The sequence below is a fragment of the Chiloscyllium plagiosum genome, unplaced genomic scaffold, assembly GCF_037043375.1.
Source record: "Chiloscyllium plagiosum isolate Xiang-an unplaced genomic scaffold, Cpla_swu_hap1 HiC_scaffold_1, whole genome shotgun sequence".
In the NCBI taxonomy this organism is placed as follows: domain Eukaryota; kingdom Metazoa; phylum Chordata; class Chondrichthyes; order Orectolobiformes; family Hemiscylliidae; genus Chiloscyllium; species Chiloscyllium plagiosum.
In genome coordinates, this window is record NW_028270139.1 from 88,675,899 (window position 1) to 88,696,181 (window position 20,283).

General features: G+C 38.7%; 1 protein-coding gene across 1 annotated transcript in view; it reads right to left on the bottom strand.

The window, feature by feature from the left end:
* The window catches only part of ipo11 (importin 11), a 471,218-nt gene that overhangs the window by 202,225 nt on the left and 248,710 nt on the right, over positions 1-20,283 (bottom strand). Inside the window, exons 22-23 of the mRNA XM_043689427.2 lie at positions 16,739-16,815; positions 10,404-10,483 (exon numbers count right to left, since the gene is read on the bottom strand). Of these exons, the coding sequence (XP_043545362.2) occupies positions 10,404-10,483; positions 16,739-16,815 (157 nt within the window). The remainder of the gene's footprint in view (positions 1-10,403; positions 10,484-16,738; positions 16,816-20,283) is intronic.

Genomic DNA, 20,283 nt, shown 5'->3' on the forward strand with positions numbered 1-20,283 from the left:
TGCATATTGTAGTCTATGAACAGCAGTTTTACCATATTTACAAATGATGACCACTACAGGAGCACCACTGGATCACATTTTAATCCCTGTATATAACTCAAATGTTTTGAAAGGATATTTCAAAGCTTCAGTGGTTGGCTTACATATCACGATATACAGTTATTATTGTTGTAAGCTTTGCTGATCTACTTGCTTACTTAGTGGGACTTCCCTCTAATATCCCAACTAACCTCGCAGTTCTATACAGTAGTTCAGAGTTTGTTTTGGGAGTGCAAGATGTTTGAAAGTGTATATTACTCTGATTATAAGTGGTCAAATTGGAGTTGAGGCTGTAACTTCTGTTCCCAAGGTCCCTGCTTCTTGGTCCTGATGTTCTCTGGAGTGTGTGTGAGACCCCTCTGATTTGAGTGGCTTCCTTTAACTAGTTATTTGGTCATTTCCAAGTACAGTGGCTTAGCAGTATTTGATGTAACAATGCAATTAGCAGAAGTTAAATTGAGTTTCCATCTCAGGAAGAGCTGTGCAAAAAACCTTATTGGATATGCTCCGTATTGATTGAGCTGACCCTACGAGCTGAGCTGTCTTAAACAGTTTTACTGAAACTCAGATCTATCATTTCACCCAAAATCTTGCAGCATTGTCTATCAACAATCCATTGAATCGTCAACCAAGGTGAATGCCTTGCATATCTGTCAGCCTTGATTCAATTTGACAGTGAATACTCCAAGCTTCCTGGATTAATATCTCAGTTCCACTGTTTTATTAACACCTATGCAATATAATCAATCGAGGTAACCAGTTTGCATACCTGTCTGTCAGGCCTGATCCAATTCCCAACAAGGTGCAATCTGCCCTTCTTGTAGACGTCGCACCTGCACTGGAAGAGAATCCAATGATCCAGATGTCTGAAGCCCTCCCTCCTACATAAGCTCTTTCGCTATTCATTCAACTGTATTATCTTCCTATTTCTGGCCTCGCTGGCCCATGGCATACAGTGTAATCCTAGATTATGACCCAAGACATCCTGGTTTCAACTTTCTATTTAATTCCTTATGTTCCCTTTGCAGGACCTGATCTCTCTTCTTATTAATACCAATATAGACCACAATCTCTAGATGCTCACCTTTCCCTCTCAGAATATCCTGTGCCCACTCAGATATCCTTAACTCTGGGACCATGGAGGTTGCTCGTGGACATTGAAACATCTTTCTGTGTCCCTAGCTAAACAGTCCCCCTATCACAACTGTTTACCTACACTTTGATACTCACTACTGTACAATGGTGCCAGTCAACGTGCCACTCATCTGGTGGCTGCTGTTTTCCTGAGAACCCCTTCCCTCCCCCTCCCCCTTCCAACAGCATCCAAAACAGTATATCTGTTGAAGAGGAGAACGGCCTATAGGACTCCTGCACATGCTTACTAGTTTTCTTGGTGGTCAGCAATTGCTTTTCTGTCTGCCCTTACGTGTGGCATGACCAGCTCGCTAACCGTATTCTTCACATCATTCACAGCCTCACAGATGCTCCGTAGTGAGCATGCAGCAAATCAGGAGCTGAGCTGCAGTTGGACACATTTCCTGCATACAAGGTCACTACAAACACTAAGTGTCCCTGATTTCCCATATATTGCAGGAGCAGCATTCCATGGGGCTGAGTTTTTCTGCCATTATTAACCTTAGCAATTGCGGACAATAAAACAATTAAACAATCATGCTGCAAGGAGATGTCTAGAGCTGGGGTTCTAAAACTCTTCACACCGGGAATCCATTTCAAACTTTGAAAATTGTTGGGAAACTCCAGCAAGAACTGTAACAGCAGTGACAAGAGAGGTCAGAAAAAGCTGGCTGGGAGGATCAAGTCCTACGAGAGCAGATGTGACAATGGAAAGGTTAATATAGAAAGAGGAAAGTATTGTTACGAAGATGTGTTATATTTCATCTTGGTTGGAGTACTTACATTTTGAAAGATTGTGGGAAATGAAATTGATTTCATGATGAACACACTTGCAGTGGACTCTTTAAAGAGTTCATTGGATGTTCACTGTGGACAGGAGATTTTCTTGTAACAAGGCTTTCTAGGAATCACATGAGTACTGCCTGTTTTGCTGTAGACTCTGCTGCAGCTGTTTTTCAACGGTCACTGGCTGGTGAGGTCCAACTAAGAACCAGGTGAACTAGATGGTAAGCCTGCGAGGAACAAGCTGCCCAGCTGATCAATCCCAATTCTAAAAAGAAAACCCCGCCTTATAAAAAACCTTCAGTATGAAACCTATTTGCTCTTTTGAAAGAGTGACCGAAACAACATCTTTAGATCATAATTCCTGAGGTAAGCTTTGTCTGCAAGAATTTAGAGACAACCGTACATTATTAGTGAGGTGAGCAACATACTTCAGAGTGTAATTTTTTCCTTTTGCCTTTAAGAATGACCCTTTGACCAATTCAGAAACCAACTTCTCTCATTTACCGGAATAATATGTTTCACGAACATATAGAGCAAAAAGTATTTGAACTTTTATATTAATAACTGTGTATGTTAAGCAAATATACATTTTTTAATCAAAAAACTTTTAGTTTTGCTAATACACCTAAAATTGCACTGATAAAGAAATCTGGTTTACACATCACTTTTTAAAACTGCACAGTTCAGCTATTTTACTGGTTATCTTAGTAACCAGTGAAAGTATGTGTTTGATATTATGGCAAGACACAAAATGGGATGGGACTGACTTAAAGTGTACATTCCTCCAGCCTTGGTTGTAAGTCCATGTAAATCCCACCATTTTCAGTGCTCGAGAGTAGTAATTGAGTAATTGGTAATTGAGGCCTTGGTCAAAATTTTAAAAAAACTGAGAGGACTTAAAACTATTTTGAGCTATTCATTCAGTTGAAGCTCTTTGTCAGCCATTACTATGTCGGACCTTGTAACCCCAAAATTTCTACTCATCACCCAACTTTGGGAAGCCCTGGTGTTGGGTTAACACTTTTTATTAAGGGGATTTCCTGACCATACTTTGGAGAAAAACACTCATGAAAATATTACTTTCTTTATTTAAATAAAACCCAAATATTTATGTCTGACAGAATCTTCAATTAACTCTCCTGAATGTCACTTATTCACTCAGGTTTCTCAAAAAACTAGAAATCATGCTGTCTGTCACATATACATGTCAAAACTGGCTCAGAATCTCCCAATCTATAGCAATGACACATCTCAAAAGTTTAAGGATCATAAATGAAACAAAGGGATAATGATCATTACTTTTTTAAAAATGGAGACTTACCAACTTTTTTTACAACATTATTAAGGGATGTTGGCATTGCTAGCTGGGCACATCATTTACTGCTCAATGCTAACTGCCCTGGTGAAGGCTGGTGGTGAATTCCTTCTTAAGCTGTGGCAGTCATGTGATGCGCATTAGGGAGGAATCTCTACAATTGCCATCGCACAACAGTGGAGGAATAGCAATACAGGATGCTGTGCAGCTTGGAGGGAACTTGCAGTTGGTGCTCTCCTCATATATCTGCAGTCCTTATCTTCCTAAGCAGTAGAGGCCATGGGTTTCAAAGATCCTGTCTAAGAAGAATGTGTGATTTGTTGATGACACACACTGCTCTCACTATGAGTCAGTGATAGAGGTATTGAATAATGAAGGCGTTCAAAACACTCCTGATTTGTACTTTGTAAATGGTGGATAGACTGAGAGGAGTCAGGAGGCAAGTTACTCACTGTAAAATACCTAGCTTCTGAGCTCCACCTGTAGCCACTATACTTATACTGTTCATCCAGTTGTTTCTGGTCAATGGTAACACTAACGGAGGATTCAATTATGGTAATGCCACTGCTTGTCAAAGGGCAATGATTAGATTCTTTCTTGTTTGAGATGTTCAATCTAAAACTGAGTGTGCGCAGTTGTTGGGTAACAAAAGTATAAATCTTTAAATTATACAAACTTAATTCAGTCTAATTTAGGTTGCAGTTCGTAATTTCCTTTAAACTAAAATATACAGTTTAAATACTGTAAATGCCAGCCTTAAGCGTTCTTCAGTGAAACAGCAGCTAAATTAAGAAGCAGCTGAAATTCGATCTTCATTCATTGACTTAGGCAGACATTTGGGGTTGGGAGCTCATATAAATAAACAACTTAAGGAGTGACTTCGCACTTGAGCGTTACTTAGAATTGAGCACCCTAGGAGTTAAGCAGAGCAAGAAGAGTTTGGCAACTTTTGCAGAAAGAAAGCAGCGGGTTGGTGAGGATTTCAAGTTTTTCAACTAAAACTAAGGCCTTTAGTTTGTGCCTAGGTCCAACAATGGCTCTTGAAGGTCTTTAGCCCCTGCAACTGTCCAACTGTTCCAAGGTTCTTCAGCAAACTGACTATGGTACTGTCACATACAGCAGGCCATTCAAGTGCAGGGGAGAAAACATAAATGTGGTGAACTGAAGGTTCTGACAAAAGGTCAATGGATTTGAAACATTAACTGCTTTTTCTCCAGAGATAGAGCTAGACGTGCTGGGGTTCTCCAGCAAATTTATGTTTTTATTGAAAATTTCCAGCATCGTCGGGCTGTAGAGGGAAAATATGATAAAAAGGCAAAATTAATGGCTCTTTACAAAACTTCACAGAATATCTGGAATAAAATAAATAAGTTAACAGCTCAGATGAGAATTTTATGGAGTTAATCTTATAGACAACATGGAGGTATGGTTACAAGGAGATCAAAGCTGAAAACTAAATTTGGTGGTGTATATGACTTTTCAAAGAAAATGGATGATGCAGCATCTTTGTTAGTACAAAATGGAATATGTACAGTGGCAAGAAATTATCTTGGATCAAAAGATGTACAATCCATATTGGTTGAGGTAAGAAATAACCAGGATACTGGCAGGATAGTCCATAGGGCACTTAACAGTAGCTATTCTGTAGGGATAGCTTTATAGGACAGAAAATAAACTCAGTAGATAATGAAGCCATGTAAGAAATGCAATACATTAATTATAGGTGATTGTAATCTTCACGTGGATTAGGAAAATCAAATTTGTAGTCATGGTTACAAAAAAAACCCATAGACCTTATTTAGGACAGTTTCCTAGTACAGTATGTTGTAGATCCAAAAGGGATCAGGCTATTTTAAATCTGGTGATATACAATGAGGCAAGTTTAACAAATGATCCCCGAGGAAAGAATAACCATAACTTCGTAGAATTTAGCATTTGGTTTGAGAGGAAAAAAACTGATCTAATAACATATATGCCAGACTTAAGTAAGAAAAATTGCAAATGAATGAGTGTAGATTTGGCTGGTGTGGAATGGTAATGAGTTTTGTGGAAAAGATAGTGATGAATAACAGCAGACATTAAAGAAAATAGTTCATGACTCAGAGCAAAGATATTTTCCAGTGAGGAAGAATAATTCTACGAAGGAGATAATTCAACAGTAGTTAACCAGGGAAGTTAAGAATACTAACAAATTGAAAGAAAAACCATACAATGTGGAAAAGATTGGTGGTAAGTCAGGGTATTGAAAACATTTTAAAACAATACCAAAGATGAGCAAAAATTGAATAAAGAGGGAAAAATAAAACTTGGAGTGAACACTTGCAAGTAATATCAAGATGGCCAGTGAAGAGTTTCTTTAAATATATAAAAAGGGAAGAGAGGCTCAAAGTGAACACAGGCCCTTTCAAGAATGAGGCTGGGGAAATAATCAAGGTGGAACCATGAAATGGCACATCAGTTAAATAAATAATTTGCATTAGTCTTCATTAAGGAAATTAATGGGGCTAAAGGCTGATAGCTCTTTCCAACTTGATGCATTGCATCCCAAGGAAAGGAAAATGATTTTGAGATAGTGATCATTCAAGAATTCTTAAATTCTGGTAAAGTTCCAAAATCCATAAATCTGCCAATGTAACATCCTTGCATTCTTCATAACTCAAGAGAATATAGGCCTATTTTTCCAAACCCCTCTTCATAAATTCATAAGATTTAGAAGCAGAATTAGGCCGTTCAGCCCATCGAGTCTACTCCGCCATTCGATCATGGCTGATATGCTTCTCACCCCCATTTTCCTGCCTTCTCTCCACAATCCTTCAAACCATGACCAAGTAAAAATCTAATTCCTCCTTAAATTTACTCACTGTCCCAGCATCCACCATTCTTTTGGGGTAATGAATTCAACAGAGTCACAACCCTTTGGGAGTAGTTTCTCCTCAACTCTGTTTTAGATTTGCTACCCCGTACCCTAAGACTATGACCTCACATCCCAGAATGCCCCACGAAGAAAGATCCGCTCCACATCTATTTTATCCATGTCTTTTATCATCTTTAATACCTCAATTTGAGCTCCCCTCATTCTTCTAAATCCCAGAAAGTATAGACCTAAACTGTTCACTCTCTTCAGTCGTCAAACCTCTTATCTCTGGGATCAATCCAGTGAACCTCCTCTGAACTGCCTCCAACGCCTCAATCAAGGGACCAAAATTGTGCACAATACTCCTGGTGCAGTCTCACCAATGCCTTGTATAGTTATAGAATCATACAGACGAACAGCACCGAAACAGACCCCTCAATCCAACTCATCCTTGATATGCCAATCCAACCTAGTCCCACTTGTCAGCACTTGGCCCATTTCTCTATAAAGTTTTCCTATTCACATACCCACCCAAAGCCTTTTAAAAGCTGTAATTATACCAGCCTCCATCACCTCCTTTGGCAGCTCATTCCATACATGCACCACCCTCTGCGTGAAAAAGTTGCCCCTTAGTTCCCTTTTATATCTTTCCCCTCTCATCCTAAACTATGCCCTCTAGTTCTGGACTTCCCTATAAAGGGAAAAGACTTTGTCTATTTATCCCATCCATGCCCTTCACGATTTTATAACCCTGTATAAGATCACCCCTCAGCCTCCGACGCTCCAGGGAAAACAGCCCCAGCCTATTCAGCCTCTCCCTATCACTCAAATCCTCCAATTCCGGCAACAACCTCATAAATCTTTTCTGAACCCTTTCAAGTTTCACAACATCTTTCCGATTGTAAGGAAACCAGAACTGCATGCAGTATTCCAAAAGTGGCCTAACCAATATCCTGCATAGATGCAACATGACCTCCCAACTCCTACTAACTTTTTAATATAGTAAATTGGATTAGATTACTTACAGTGTGGAAACAGACCCTTCAGCCCAACAAGTCTCCACCAACCTGCCGAAACGCAACCCACCCAGACCCATTCCCCTACATTTACCCCTGCACCTAACACTACAGGTAATTTAGCATGGCCAACTCATCTAACCTGCATATTTTTGGACTGTGGGAGGAAACGCACGCAGACATGGGGAGAACGTACAACTCCACACAGTCAGTTGCCTGAGGCAGGAATTGAACCCGGGTCTCTGACGCTGTGAAGTAGCAGTGCTAACCACTGTGTCACCGTGCTGCCCATACTCAATGCTCTGACCAAGAAAGGAAAGCACACCAAACACTTTCTTCGCTATCCTATCTACTTAAGTCTGTACTTTCAATGAACTATGAACCTGCAACCCAAGGTCTCTTTGTTCAGCAACACTCCCTAGGACCTTACCGGTATGTGTATAAGTTGCAACAATACTTCCTTACCTTTATATTCTATTCCTTTAGCTAGAAAAGCCAACATTCCATTCCCTTTTTTCTTTCTTATGTGCTTTAACTGCATGCTAGGTTTTCTTAATAAGACAGTCTCACCATCCCAGGAACCAGTCTGGTGAACCTTTGTTGCACCCTTTCCATGGCAACCATATTTTTCATGAGGTGAGACTGAAATTGCACACATTACTCCAGATACAGTGTCACTAAGCTTCAATACAATTGAAGCAAGACTTCTAAATAAAAACCAAAACTGCAGATGCTGAAATTAGAGACAAAATAAAAATTGGTGGAAAAGCTCAGCAGGTCTGGCAGCATCTGGCAGAAGGAGTTTTGAAGAAGGGTCATTTGACCGGAAATTCTGATTTCTCTCCACAGATATCCATAAACATACTTGCTTCCAATGCAAAAATAGAAATTGGCGGAAAAGCTCAGCAAGTCTGTGTTAACCAAACTGCCAAATTCCTTTTTTACTGCCCTTTTACTATTTACACATCAATAGAAGAAATTTTAAATATTCTTTTATGTTACTTGCTAATCTCTTTTCATACTCATTCTTCACTGCTCCAATTCCCCTCTGAACCATTTTTACTCAGCTAGTGTTCTGAAGAAGGTTCACTGGACCCAAAACATTAACTCTTATTTCCCTCCACAGACAATGCCAGGCCTTTTCCAGTTTTTGTTACTGATTTCCCGCATCCACAGTTCTCTTGTTTTTTTTAATACTCATCCTGATATGTCATAAGAACACTCCTTATCTTTTATCACAATGCCCCTCTCTTCCAATATCCACGGAGTTCTCGATTTGTTTACCCTACTTTTCCTTTGTGCTATTAGTCTATCTGAACCATTGCTTATTTAAAGGCAGCCCTTTATTCAATTCGAGCTGTCTGCTCATCTTTAGACCAGATCCATTCTTGCCCTGTTGAGATTAGCTTTCTCCCAGTTAATTAAAGGCTACCTGGCCTTTTCCATATCCAAACTACTGTAGCTTAAATGTTACTCTCATGACATGATCGATGTGGTCCTCCCCATTCCCAGGAAGTAGGTACACCAATACATTCTTTCCTTGTTGGACAGTAAACATACTGCTGTCGAAATTTACCTTGAGAATACTCTAAGAAATCATACCCTACTCTGCCATTTACACTATTATCATCCCTCTCTGTCATTAGATAAGTGAAATCCTCTATTATTTGCTACAACTCTATAATTCTTGCATAGTTCAGTCTTAGTCACTGCATGTTAATCCACAAAGGCAACAAACCAGTAGTTGATGTACTGCATAAGACATTACTGTGACCATAGCCCAGTTAGGAAATATGCACTGTGCAGTGTGTAAAATTATATTTTACAGAATTGTTATGTATTGCCTTCATCCTCTCAGTGACATGTCATATTTCAGTTTGCCTGCTTTAGCAGCTAAACGTATAGCCTGCTTGATTTATGTGCTTGGCCAATACCTGACAGCCTAGTGTTATCATATTTCAGATTCATTGTGAATTATTGATGTTTTAAACACAAAATCTGAAAAATAAGCAACATAATCAGCATAGATCACTTAAATAATCAAGATGCTTCAAGCCATCTATATCCATGTGCAGTGAAACCTAGTCAACATCCAGGCTTGGGTTGGTAAGTGGAAAATAACATGCGCACAAAGTAACTGGTGGGTGATGACAATCTGCAACGAGGGAGAATCTAACCATTTCTGCTTGACATTTAATTGAATTACCATTGCTGAAGGCTACACCAGCAACATTTTGATGTTTGCCACTGACCAAAAACTGATCTGCAATGGCTATATAAACACTGTGGCTACATTAGCAGATCAGAGGATATGAATTCTGCAGCAAATAATTCACCTGTTATCTCTCCAAAGCTTGTCTACAATTGATCAGGCACAGGATCAGGAATACGAAGGAATACTCTCTAAATCACTGTATGAGTGCAGAGCCAACATAACTTCAGAACAAGAGTCTGTTTGATTGGAACCCTAACATGCCACTTGAAACATTCACTCCTTTCACCAAAAATGCACAGAGCAAGCAGGGCGTACTATCTACAAGATGTCGTAATTTACCAAGACCTCTTCAACATCACCTACCAAATGCAACAACTGGAGCACCACCATATTCGAGTTCCCCTCTAAGCCACAGACCATCCAGGCTTGGAACTGAATTGCTTTACTGTTGCAGGAACAAAATCCTGGAATTGTTTTTCTAAGAGCACGTAAATATACATACTTCCCTAATGCACTGAAGCTGTTTAAGGACACAGCTCACAACTGCTTCAAGGGGACTGAGGGATGGGATGCCAGGTCATTCCATGAACAAATTTAAAAATCACTCTGGAAAGAGGCCTGATACTGTCCTTTAGTTACAAGAGGTCCAAGATAAGCAGAAACCCCAGAAATGTGGAAGAGGTGTAAGGGAGTAGATTCATGAATCACAACAACTTGCATGTGGCATCACCAATTTGCAATGGCATGACTATTTACACATGCACACTGATCAAATATGGCAATAGACCTGATGTGAAAAATGCAGAATAAAGAAAAATGCAAACTTTACAGTTAATTACAAAAAACAAGTACTGCACTAAACATAAATTACTTGAGTATAGATGATGTTAGGAAAATGTCTCAATAAAGCAAACAAGTTTGATCAAATGAAAGAACTGAACAGCACCAGTAAAAATACCATAAGCGGGCTTTAAAAACTCAGTTTCATTCAACAATTTGTTTCTTGAAGTGGTATTGGTACTTGAGAAAATATTTAAAAATTACCTGTAAAAATTCTGACGAGGTCAAGAAAATGTAAGCATTTATAATCTGGAAACAAGTTCTGACATTTTCAGAACCAAGCTCTGCAAGTAAAGAAAACAGAGTATAAATTAGAAGCACAGGGAAGTACAACAAAACATTTTAGTTCATCTAACAATGAAGATATTGTCTTGAGTAACCAGCCATCAATTCCAAGAAAAGGGATTAAACAAGAGGGCGTAGGCTTCAGGTGAGGGGAAAAGATTTAAAAATGACCTAAGGGGCAAACTTTTTCACGCAGAGGGTTGTGCATGTAAGGAATGAGCTGGAAGAGGGTGTGATGGAGGCTGACACAATTGCAACATTTAAAAGGATATGGATGTGCATTTGAATAAAAAGTGTTTAGAGGGATATGGACCAAGTGCTGGCAAATGGCACTAGATCAATTTAGGATATCTTATCGGCATGAATGAGTTGGATCGAAGGGTCTGTTTCCATGCTGTACATCTCTATGACTTTAAATACACAATACTCCCATATTTAAGGAGGTGGTTTAATGACAGTAAAACATAAGTAAAAAAAATTAATGAAATTCAGAGCCAGATTTTCCAGTGAATGGTAATCTCACTCCAGCCCATTTTTTTACACAAAAGGGAACTCTACATTTGAGGGGAGGTTCCAAACTGGGTTCCTTCAGAAATGCTGAGCCGTACTTGCATTCTGACAGCTCTATCACTCGTAGTTTGGGGGTTGATGTACTAAGTATGGGGTCAGTTTAGTAGCTAGTCAGGATTGTTACAATTTTTAAAAAAAAAGTTCCCAATTTTTTTATGGAGACTTTGGGAAGCTCCAGTATAGAATAATTGTCCAGAGGTAAATTAGATTCCTTCAACAATTCCTTCAGACTGCTACAATGTGGATTCTGCAGAATCCCCAAGAACAACTGCTACCTACAGTATATTGGAATAACCAATATACCAATTTGCCCCCAGTTACTGAATGGAAAACAGCTGCAATAGTCCTTCACTTATTTTCATGATGACTCAGTCATGAAATAATCCTCTAACAAAAAATGGAGGAAGGGAAAACGGAATAAAGAAAAACAAGTAGTTTTTAAAAATGTAAATTTATATCCAACAATAATTAAAGGTGAGGGAATGAAACTTTACAATAAAAGTTACTTTTTAGTGTTCATTGCTCACAGACCCTTCATACATTAAAAAGCTCCATCCAGTAGAATGGATATATTGCAACTTTTTTGATGGGTTTACAGGATATCTAACATGTAAGTATGCAATTCTACAGCCTTCTTGGTATCTCTGAAAGTACAATTTTAGCTAATCTTTTAAGCAACTCCATAGTAATTTACTGATGCCTGTTCTTTTAGTTCAGCCTTAGACTGAATGTGTGCATTTTGTTAGGTAAGAAATTGTCTGATTTGTGCAAACCAAATTTAGCCTAAAATAGATTGTCATTTGTAGTTGTCATTAAAGTACAAGGTGCAATTTAAAATTCTGTACTTGTGAACTTTGAGAAAGTTTATTTTCAAGGGGAACATAGGAAGAGCAGCTTAATTCAGAACTAACTGAAATGGCATCTTCAATAATTGAGTCAGATGGGCTCTTACTGTTGATAGCATATGTAAATAGCTGAAAAATGTGTTGCTGGAAAAGCGCAGCAGGTCAGGCAGCATCCAAGGAGCAGGAGAATCGATGTTTCGGGCATAAGCCCTTCATCAGGCATATGTAAATAGCCAACAAAATGTGATTCAGTATTTATGAGGAATATGAATTACAAAAGAGTGCTGGAGTTGTCTCTCAAGACGTTAAGTAGAGGAAGAGAAGTATTCGATTACTTTTGCTGAAACAAAGCAGCTGACTAGTGAATATTTCTGTAAAGTAAAAGAAAAGTCATTAGATTATGCCTAAGGATTAGGGTCTTTGACGACTGTGACATTCGTGTTGATACCAAGAACCTCTGTATTCTTCTGATTCTTCCATATGGTCCTGAAACTTGGACTATCACATGAAGGACCTTGAGAAGTACCATCAGTGCTATTGGATATGGATTCTCCACATCAGCTGGGAGCTTGGGCATACTGACAATGGCATCCTTGAAGGAGCCAACAGTATAATCCAAAACCAAGTCTGCTGGGCCAGCTGCCTAGTTAGAATGTGTAAAACTGTGAGGCTGTCCTCTTAAATTTTATGATACATAATGTGGATTTTAAAAGATGATCAAGGCAATCAACAACCTAATGGATTTATCTCTCTGCCTCGATTTAGCTTGTCCAGAATCACAGTATGTTTGAACTCTGGAATCACAAGATCATTTTTAAATTTGTTCACAGAATGTGGAAGCTGCTGGCTGGGTTGACATTGTTGCCAATCCTCAACTGTCCTCAAATGTGGTGATTTACTAGGGTCATTTCAGAAGGAAGTCAGCGTCATCCTCATTGCTGTGGGTTTGGGCATACCCAGGCCAGACCAAGTAAGGATGACAGGTTGAAACGTATGAATTTCTAATAAGGCTGGACAGATGAGATGCAAGGAGGATGTTTTTCTCGGATGGGAAGTCTAGAATGAGGGCTTCAGTCTCAGGATACGGGGTGGACCACTTAGGACCGAGATGAGGAAATATTTCTTCAGTCATGAACCTGTGTAATTCTCTATCACACAGAAGGTTTTGGAGATCAAGTTGTTAAATATATTTAAGAATAAAGAGAAAATGGGAATATGACATTGAGATAGAGTATCAGCCATGATCGTATTAAATAGTGAAGAAGGCTCAAATGGTGAAATGGCTTATCCCTGATCCTAGTTTCTATGTCTATGCTTCTTTCAGAGAGGACAATAGTGAAGCAGAATACATTTTGTTAATCTGCAATTGACAATGGATACTCGGTTGCCATTGGACTAGTTTTTAATTCCAGAAATTTATTCGAATCAAATTTCACTATCAGTTCAATGGGATTAAAACCAATATCCTCAGAACATTAGACTGGGACTCTGGACTGGTAGTCTAGTCACACTACTACTGCTCCAATACCTGCCCATTATATGTACATAACTGCATCAGAATCACCGTGGGAGTATAACTGCATTACAACACCATTGTAAATATGAAAAAGAATGTTATTTTTCCCCACACATACTCTTTAAACCATACACTTTTGACGTTGTACGTCACAGGCTAGAACATCTTGCTATATATCTAGAATCCTGATTCACAGCTTTCTTTTTTCAGAATACAAGGGATAACATATACATGCGACATGATAAGGATCTTATTTCAGTAATGAAGAAAACTGAGCAGGCATCACTATTAGTCACTGAATCATGCATTATTTATATTAGACACCTTTTTAGTATCTGAACCCTTGGCTAAGAATTTGTTTACTCTTCCTAACTAGTCAGTGAGAAAACGTGAAGTCATCACAATTTCTTTTGAAACTCTAAGGTTGGTGAGCCCTGTCAAAACAAGGACTAAAAAGACCCATCAACTGTTCAGTGATCTGAAAACAGTGGAATGCTCCATTGCCAGTTTCATAGTTTCTTACAGCAGTATCATAGAAAACCCATCAATAATATTTACTCATAAAAAGCAAACATGCCCTTCACCATACTGAGATCTATGTAATTCTGACAAGGACATTTTGCTGTTAGAAATTAAAATAAAGATGTCCTCTATTAGTTAGTCATGTGGAGATCCACTATTTTTGGTCTCCTTCTCTGCAGGAGACTTCTCCATTAATGTCAGATTATAGCAACATCAGTCAGCAGCTCCACTGGGTATCCTGTGGATAAACTCTTGGCCAATTCAGACAACCAACGGGGAGATAGCAAATCAGGAGAGACAAGTCTCCTTCAAGTCACATTCAGATTTTGAAAATTAACATTTTCACATCAAGTAAATAAGAGGAAACTTAACTAAACACTAAATATGTTTTTGCTTCGTGTTGAAAATAATTTGAAGTTGTCAATCCATTTTTATATATATACAACTCAATTCCAGGGCTGGAAAATTGCAAGCTCATTGATAATGGTTGGCAACTGCGAGAAATTCGGCATTTTACCATTTTCGAAGTAAAGTCACATAAAACAACATTCATTCATTTAGTGCAAATAGAACATTTCCTTCCCTCACACACTCACCCGACTATTATTCAGGAAATAACATCTTGCAACAATAATTGCAATATACTGTTTATCTGCAAACTGAATTTTAAATGTAAGACATTTTTATTCTGTACACTCAATTTAACATTTAAAAAACATGAGCACTAGTCCTATGATAACTACTTGCTTTATTATACTTAACCCATCTACATCCATTGTGCCTCCCTTGTCGAAAAGTGTTAATAAGCTGATCTGTGAGGATGAAGTTTTGCATTCTGTTGTTGGGAGCATCCAGTGTCTTACTTGAAAATCTTTAATTATGGAGAAAATCTATCTTCTTCAGACTGGACTATCCAATCTTGTCATTCACATATTGGAAAATGCATAAAACTGGAAAATATTCCTTAAGCCATCACTCATCTTATAATGGAATTATAATTCCAGACAGAAGGAGAAAGATGAACCACATTGTATTTAGCAAGCTCATGTCATCCAGAGAGATTGAGAAAGTTTTTGAAGTAAAAGCAGAAGTCAAACCACATCTGTCAAAAATAAACTGACCTAACCTGCACACCTTTGTACTGTGGGAGGAAACCCATGCAGATTTGGGGAGAACATGCAAACTCCACACAATCATCTGAGGGTGGTCCCTAGCACTTTGAGGCTCAATTGCTAACCAGCCACAATGCCGCTACTGTTCACATTAGATTCAATCCTTTCCTTGTAACAGTTCTCAGATGCATACACAAATTGATGAATCAACACTAATTTCTCCCTTTGCGACTTTCTATCCTAAGAAAAATAAATAATAGATCCTAATATAAGGACACATTTTGGTTGTGTAATTGTGCTCATAAAAACAACTAAAGGCCTAACAACAACTGCAACTACTGCTGCTGTTCTCAAGAAAGCACTTCATCATCCAAAACCAGCAGAAATCAATACAAATGAAAAAATGACACAAATAAACTGACTGATGCTTCATTCATTTCATTTTTATCTGCACTTTGTTGTATTTGAGAAAGAATGTCTTGAACTGAAACTTCACCTCTTCGTACTTCACTGCATTAAATGAAATATATTAGTGGTATCCACTAATATTTTCTCACTGACAATGTTAGGAATTCCATAACATAAAGCCTCAAAGGAGACCTGCAGATTAATACATGGAGATCATTATCAAGAAAAAGCTGTTATGCTATAATAATATCAGCCTCTTAATAAAAGCTTATTTTTAAAACAAAGTTGTGTATTTTAACAATTCCACAAGCAAATGCACAACTTATGAATACTGGACAGAATTTCAAACCAAATGCTGGAACATAATAAATATCAGCTTAACTTTCCCATATATTCCATTGACAAATCACTAAACAAAATCTACTTCATTAAAGAAATTCACTCACCCTCTAAATCCTGCTGAACAACTAACAAATCTTTCTCCCAAGTAATGTAAAGCAAACTTTGCTAATTTACCTGTGGCTCAGGTTGCAATCCTGAGGATATTACTTTGGAGGGTGGTTTTTCATTTTGGGTCATGACAGAGCCAGGACTATGGGGTGGGTAAAATACGTGGAAGGTGGTGTTCAGGCTCCAAAAGTATTAAATTCAATCATGTTCCCTGGCCAATATCTCTGTCTGGGGCTTGCTGCAGTGCTCCAGTGAGGTTCAGTGCAGGCTGGAAGGACAACATCTCATTTTATACTTGGGGACACTGCAGTCTTCAGGGCTCAATATTGAGTTTAACAATTCCTGATTTCAGCACAGCAAACCCTTCTTCACCTACTTATGACCCCCACTGTCAAGTTTTCTTTCTCACAGGCTTACCATTATCCATCCTTTGTCTACCTAATTGTCTTCATTTCTGTCTCTGCTCATTTCGACCCACCTTCACCAGTCACCGCTCCTCCACCCACCCAAATACTGTTTTTAGATGTGGACCACCTTTTCTTAGCTACTAAGAGTTCTGAAGAAGGGTCATTGGACTCAATGTAAACTCTGCCTTCTCTCCAAAGGTGCTGTCAGACCTGTTGAGCTTCTCTTGCATTTTCTGCTTTTGTTTCTCTCTCCCAAGTAGGTAGCTTGCGTGAAACTTTGATAGAGAGTAAAAAAGAGCAAAATAATTGATATTTGCAATTCTGGGTCAAGGAATTGTGTAAAAACTTCTCAGAAATATCCCTGTAAAAACTTGTGACTTGGACAATATAAAATTATTAACCCATAACAGTAAGCTATACTTACCAAGTAAAGCAGACATATTCTGAAAAATTCCAAGAAGCTCCGGCGTGATTGATGGGCTGTTTTCCAATGTCACTAACCTATAAGATAATAGTTAAAAACTAGCTGAGGAGTTTCACTGACATTGAGCAGTTACAAAATAAACAAATGATCAGCATCAACTAATAAGACCTAAAATCCTGCAGTATCTCAATGGGCAATCTTGACATCAAACACCTGAGCACTGTCACAGATTAAGATACTTAAGGCTGTAATTAGCAAATCAGAATACCAGTTTAATTACGCAGCTCATTTGCTAAGGGAATTAACATTTATAGATTTTTTTAAAAAAATAAGAAATGCAGAATAATGCACCAAATAAGATCGCAATTGTTAGTTCATTTTAATTTAATTTCAGCAACGTATGTGCTCCTCACCCCACTTAAAAAAAAATCTTTCTGAATGTTCTGCAAAAAATGAATTATACTATTGTTTTCCACATTGGTTGATATATTGTTGGTACTATGATGTAATAATTCTCAAACTAGCTTTGAGATGTACATTAGTAATGATCATTGCTGGGCTACTTTGGCCTTTTGACCTCATCAACTGAATTGTGAATGCATCAATTCTCCTTGAAACTTGTATTAAAATACATATTAAATACCTGTATATGGAATACTAACATTTACTCTGTATCTACTCCTCCAAACTGCAGTATAAACAAATGGTATATCTGGCTGTCTTCACACAAAAATACTGCTTAAATGTACTGGCTTGAACAGCTGAAAAGTGCATAGGAAGAAAGCAGGAACATAGTACTGAAATTGATGATCAGTCATGAGCATGCTGAATGGTGCAGCAGATTCAAAAGCTGATTGTCCGACACCTGCTTCTATGAGCACAAAGCAGATGGGAAAGTGTGTAAATGCGCAGAGTGCAACATATCAGGAAATCACTAATTTTGTTTCCCACTCTGTACTGAGTTAACTTATCTCATCTATTGGGGTGATAGGTATACAACAATTAGCATCAGAGAAAGGAAAAATTGCCAGATGGGTTCCCACTCCTGAACACCAGTCAAACGTTTAGAAAGAATGAGGACGAAGACAAGCTCCTATGTTTGCTACACGTTTATGAGACATTTTGACTAGGCTTTGAGTTGAGCTAACACTACTATTTTCTCCCATTTATACTGCACTTTCTTTACAGCACATTCACCCCGAATCCTAAGAAAAGAGCAAGCCCCAGACTGTCCAAGTCTTGTCCAGTTTCAGGACTGAACTAGTATTCAATTTGATCATGAACTTAGTCTTCACTTGCATATTACCTCTGGGCATAAATTTATTACTGAAATTGATTCACTTTACTTTTGAAATTTGATAGCATCTAAAATGGAACAATAAAAAATATTAAATTAGGAATTGGTGAGATTGCACAATTTGCATTACTGTCTGAATATTAAATTTGACTTAACAAAGACCAAATTAGTTTATCTTAAAAAGAAAAAGCAATGAATAAGAAAATAAGAACATAAGAAGTAGGAGCAGGAGTAGGCCATCTGGCCCACTGAGTCTTCTCTGCCATTCAATAAGATCATGGCTGCTCTTCTCGTAGAACTCAAGCTCCATTAACCACCCACTCACCATCACCCTTAATTCCTTTGATGTTCAAAAATCTATCTTTGCCCGAAAAACATTTAACGAGGGAGCCTCAATTGCTTCACTGGGTAGGGAATTCCACACATTCACAACCCTATGGGGGAAGTTCCACTTCAACTCAGTCCTAAATTTGCTTCCCCTTATTTTGAGGCTATGCCCCCTAGTTCAAGTTTCAATTGCCGGTGGAAACAACAATCCCTACTTCTACCTTACCTACTACTTTCACAACTTAATATGTTTCCGTAAGATCCCCCCTCACTTTTCTAAATTCCAAAGGGTATTCTCCCAGTCTGCTCAATCTCTTCTCATAAGTCAATACTCAACTCCAGAATCAACCCAGTGAACATTCTCTGCAACCCCTCCAGCACATCCTTTCTCAAGTGAGGAGACCAAAACTGTACAAAGTACTCCTGATGTAGGCTCACCAGCACTCTATATAGCTGCCTGTTTTTAGACTCCATTCCTCCAGCAATGAAAGAAAATATTCCATTTGCTTTCTTAATTAACTGCTGCACCTGCAAACCAACTTCTTGTGACTCATGCACAAGGACACCCAGATCTCTCTGTACAGCAGCATGCTACAATTTTTCACCATTTAAATAACAGCCCATTTTGCTGTTACTCCTATCAAAATGGATGTCTTCACATTTACCAACATTGTAGTGAATATATTCTAAAATTTGAAAGACAAAAACTTTTAAAGATTAAACTAGAAATTAAGACAACACAGCTAAGTTTGATGATATGCACCAAGGAACTTCAGGGAGATGCAATATGTGGAGTGCAAATCTTGATACTTTTTTTTCTTTTAGAGATTATTACACTCTAGGATTGTTCCATCTTCAGAAAAGGAGACAATATGAATCTGTTCACGTCAGTATTCCAAAGGGTGGCATGGTGGCTCAGTGGTTACACTGTTGCCTCACGGTGCCAGGGGCTGGGTTCAACTCTAGCCTAAGACAACTGTCTGTGTGGCTTTACACATTATCCTTGTGTTTGCATGGGTTTCGTCCCACAGATTTAGAATGCAAAGCCCTTTTATGAAGCCACATTGGTTGTCCTAAATGTTTCCCCTCTATCTAACCAATCAGATATTGCACCTGGAGTGACTTACTAAAAGGTCCTTTCATAGACTCCCTGCAATGTGGAAGCAGGCCATGCAGCCCATCAAGTCCACACCAACCATCCAAAGAGCATCCCACACAGACCCACCCCCTACCCTATCCCTGTATTTCCCATGGCTAATCCACCTAGCTTGCATAGCCCTGGACACTATGGGCAATTTAGTATGTTCAATCCACCTAATCTGCGCAATTTTGGACGATGCGCGGAAAGCAGAGCACCCAAAGGAAACCCATGCAGACATGGGAAGAATATGTAAAAATGCACACAGACAGTCACCCAAGAGTGGAATCGAAACTGAGTCCCTAGCACAATGAGGCGATCCACTGAGCCACCATGCCGCCCTACATTTCCCTTCATGCCTTTCTGCCCTGGTACATCTTGTATCTCTCTCCAGTCCTTTTCATCTATTTGCTCTTCACTCCTCACACATCCTTTGCCCATCTGTCTATCTGTACATCTTCTCTCATGTGGCCTCTCTGCATTCATATATCAAATGCTTCCTTATGGCCCCTCCAATTCCCTCACTATTACACATCATCACATCATCTGTCCATTTCTCTCCCTTTCCCTGCCCCACGTCAGCTTTGCTATCACCCTCACTCCTTCGCAAGCCCTCACCCACTAGCCCTTTCTTCACACTAACCCCTTCTTTATGCTCATCTCTCCTCTCCTCCCCTCCCTCCATCTTTTGCTTACTTTTTTTCTACTACACCCCCTTTCAAACTTCTTCATAACTGAGCTCATCCCTGGAACCATTTTATATAAACTGCTTCAATACTCTTT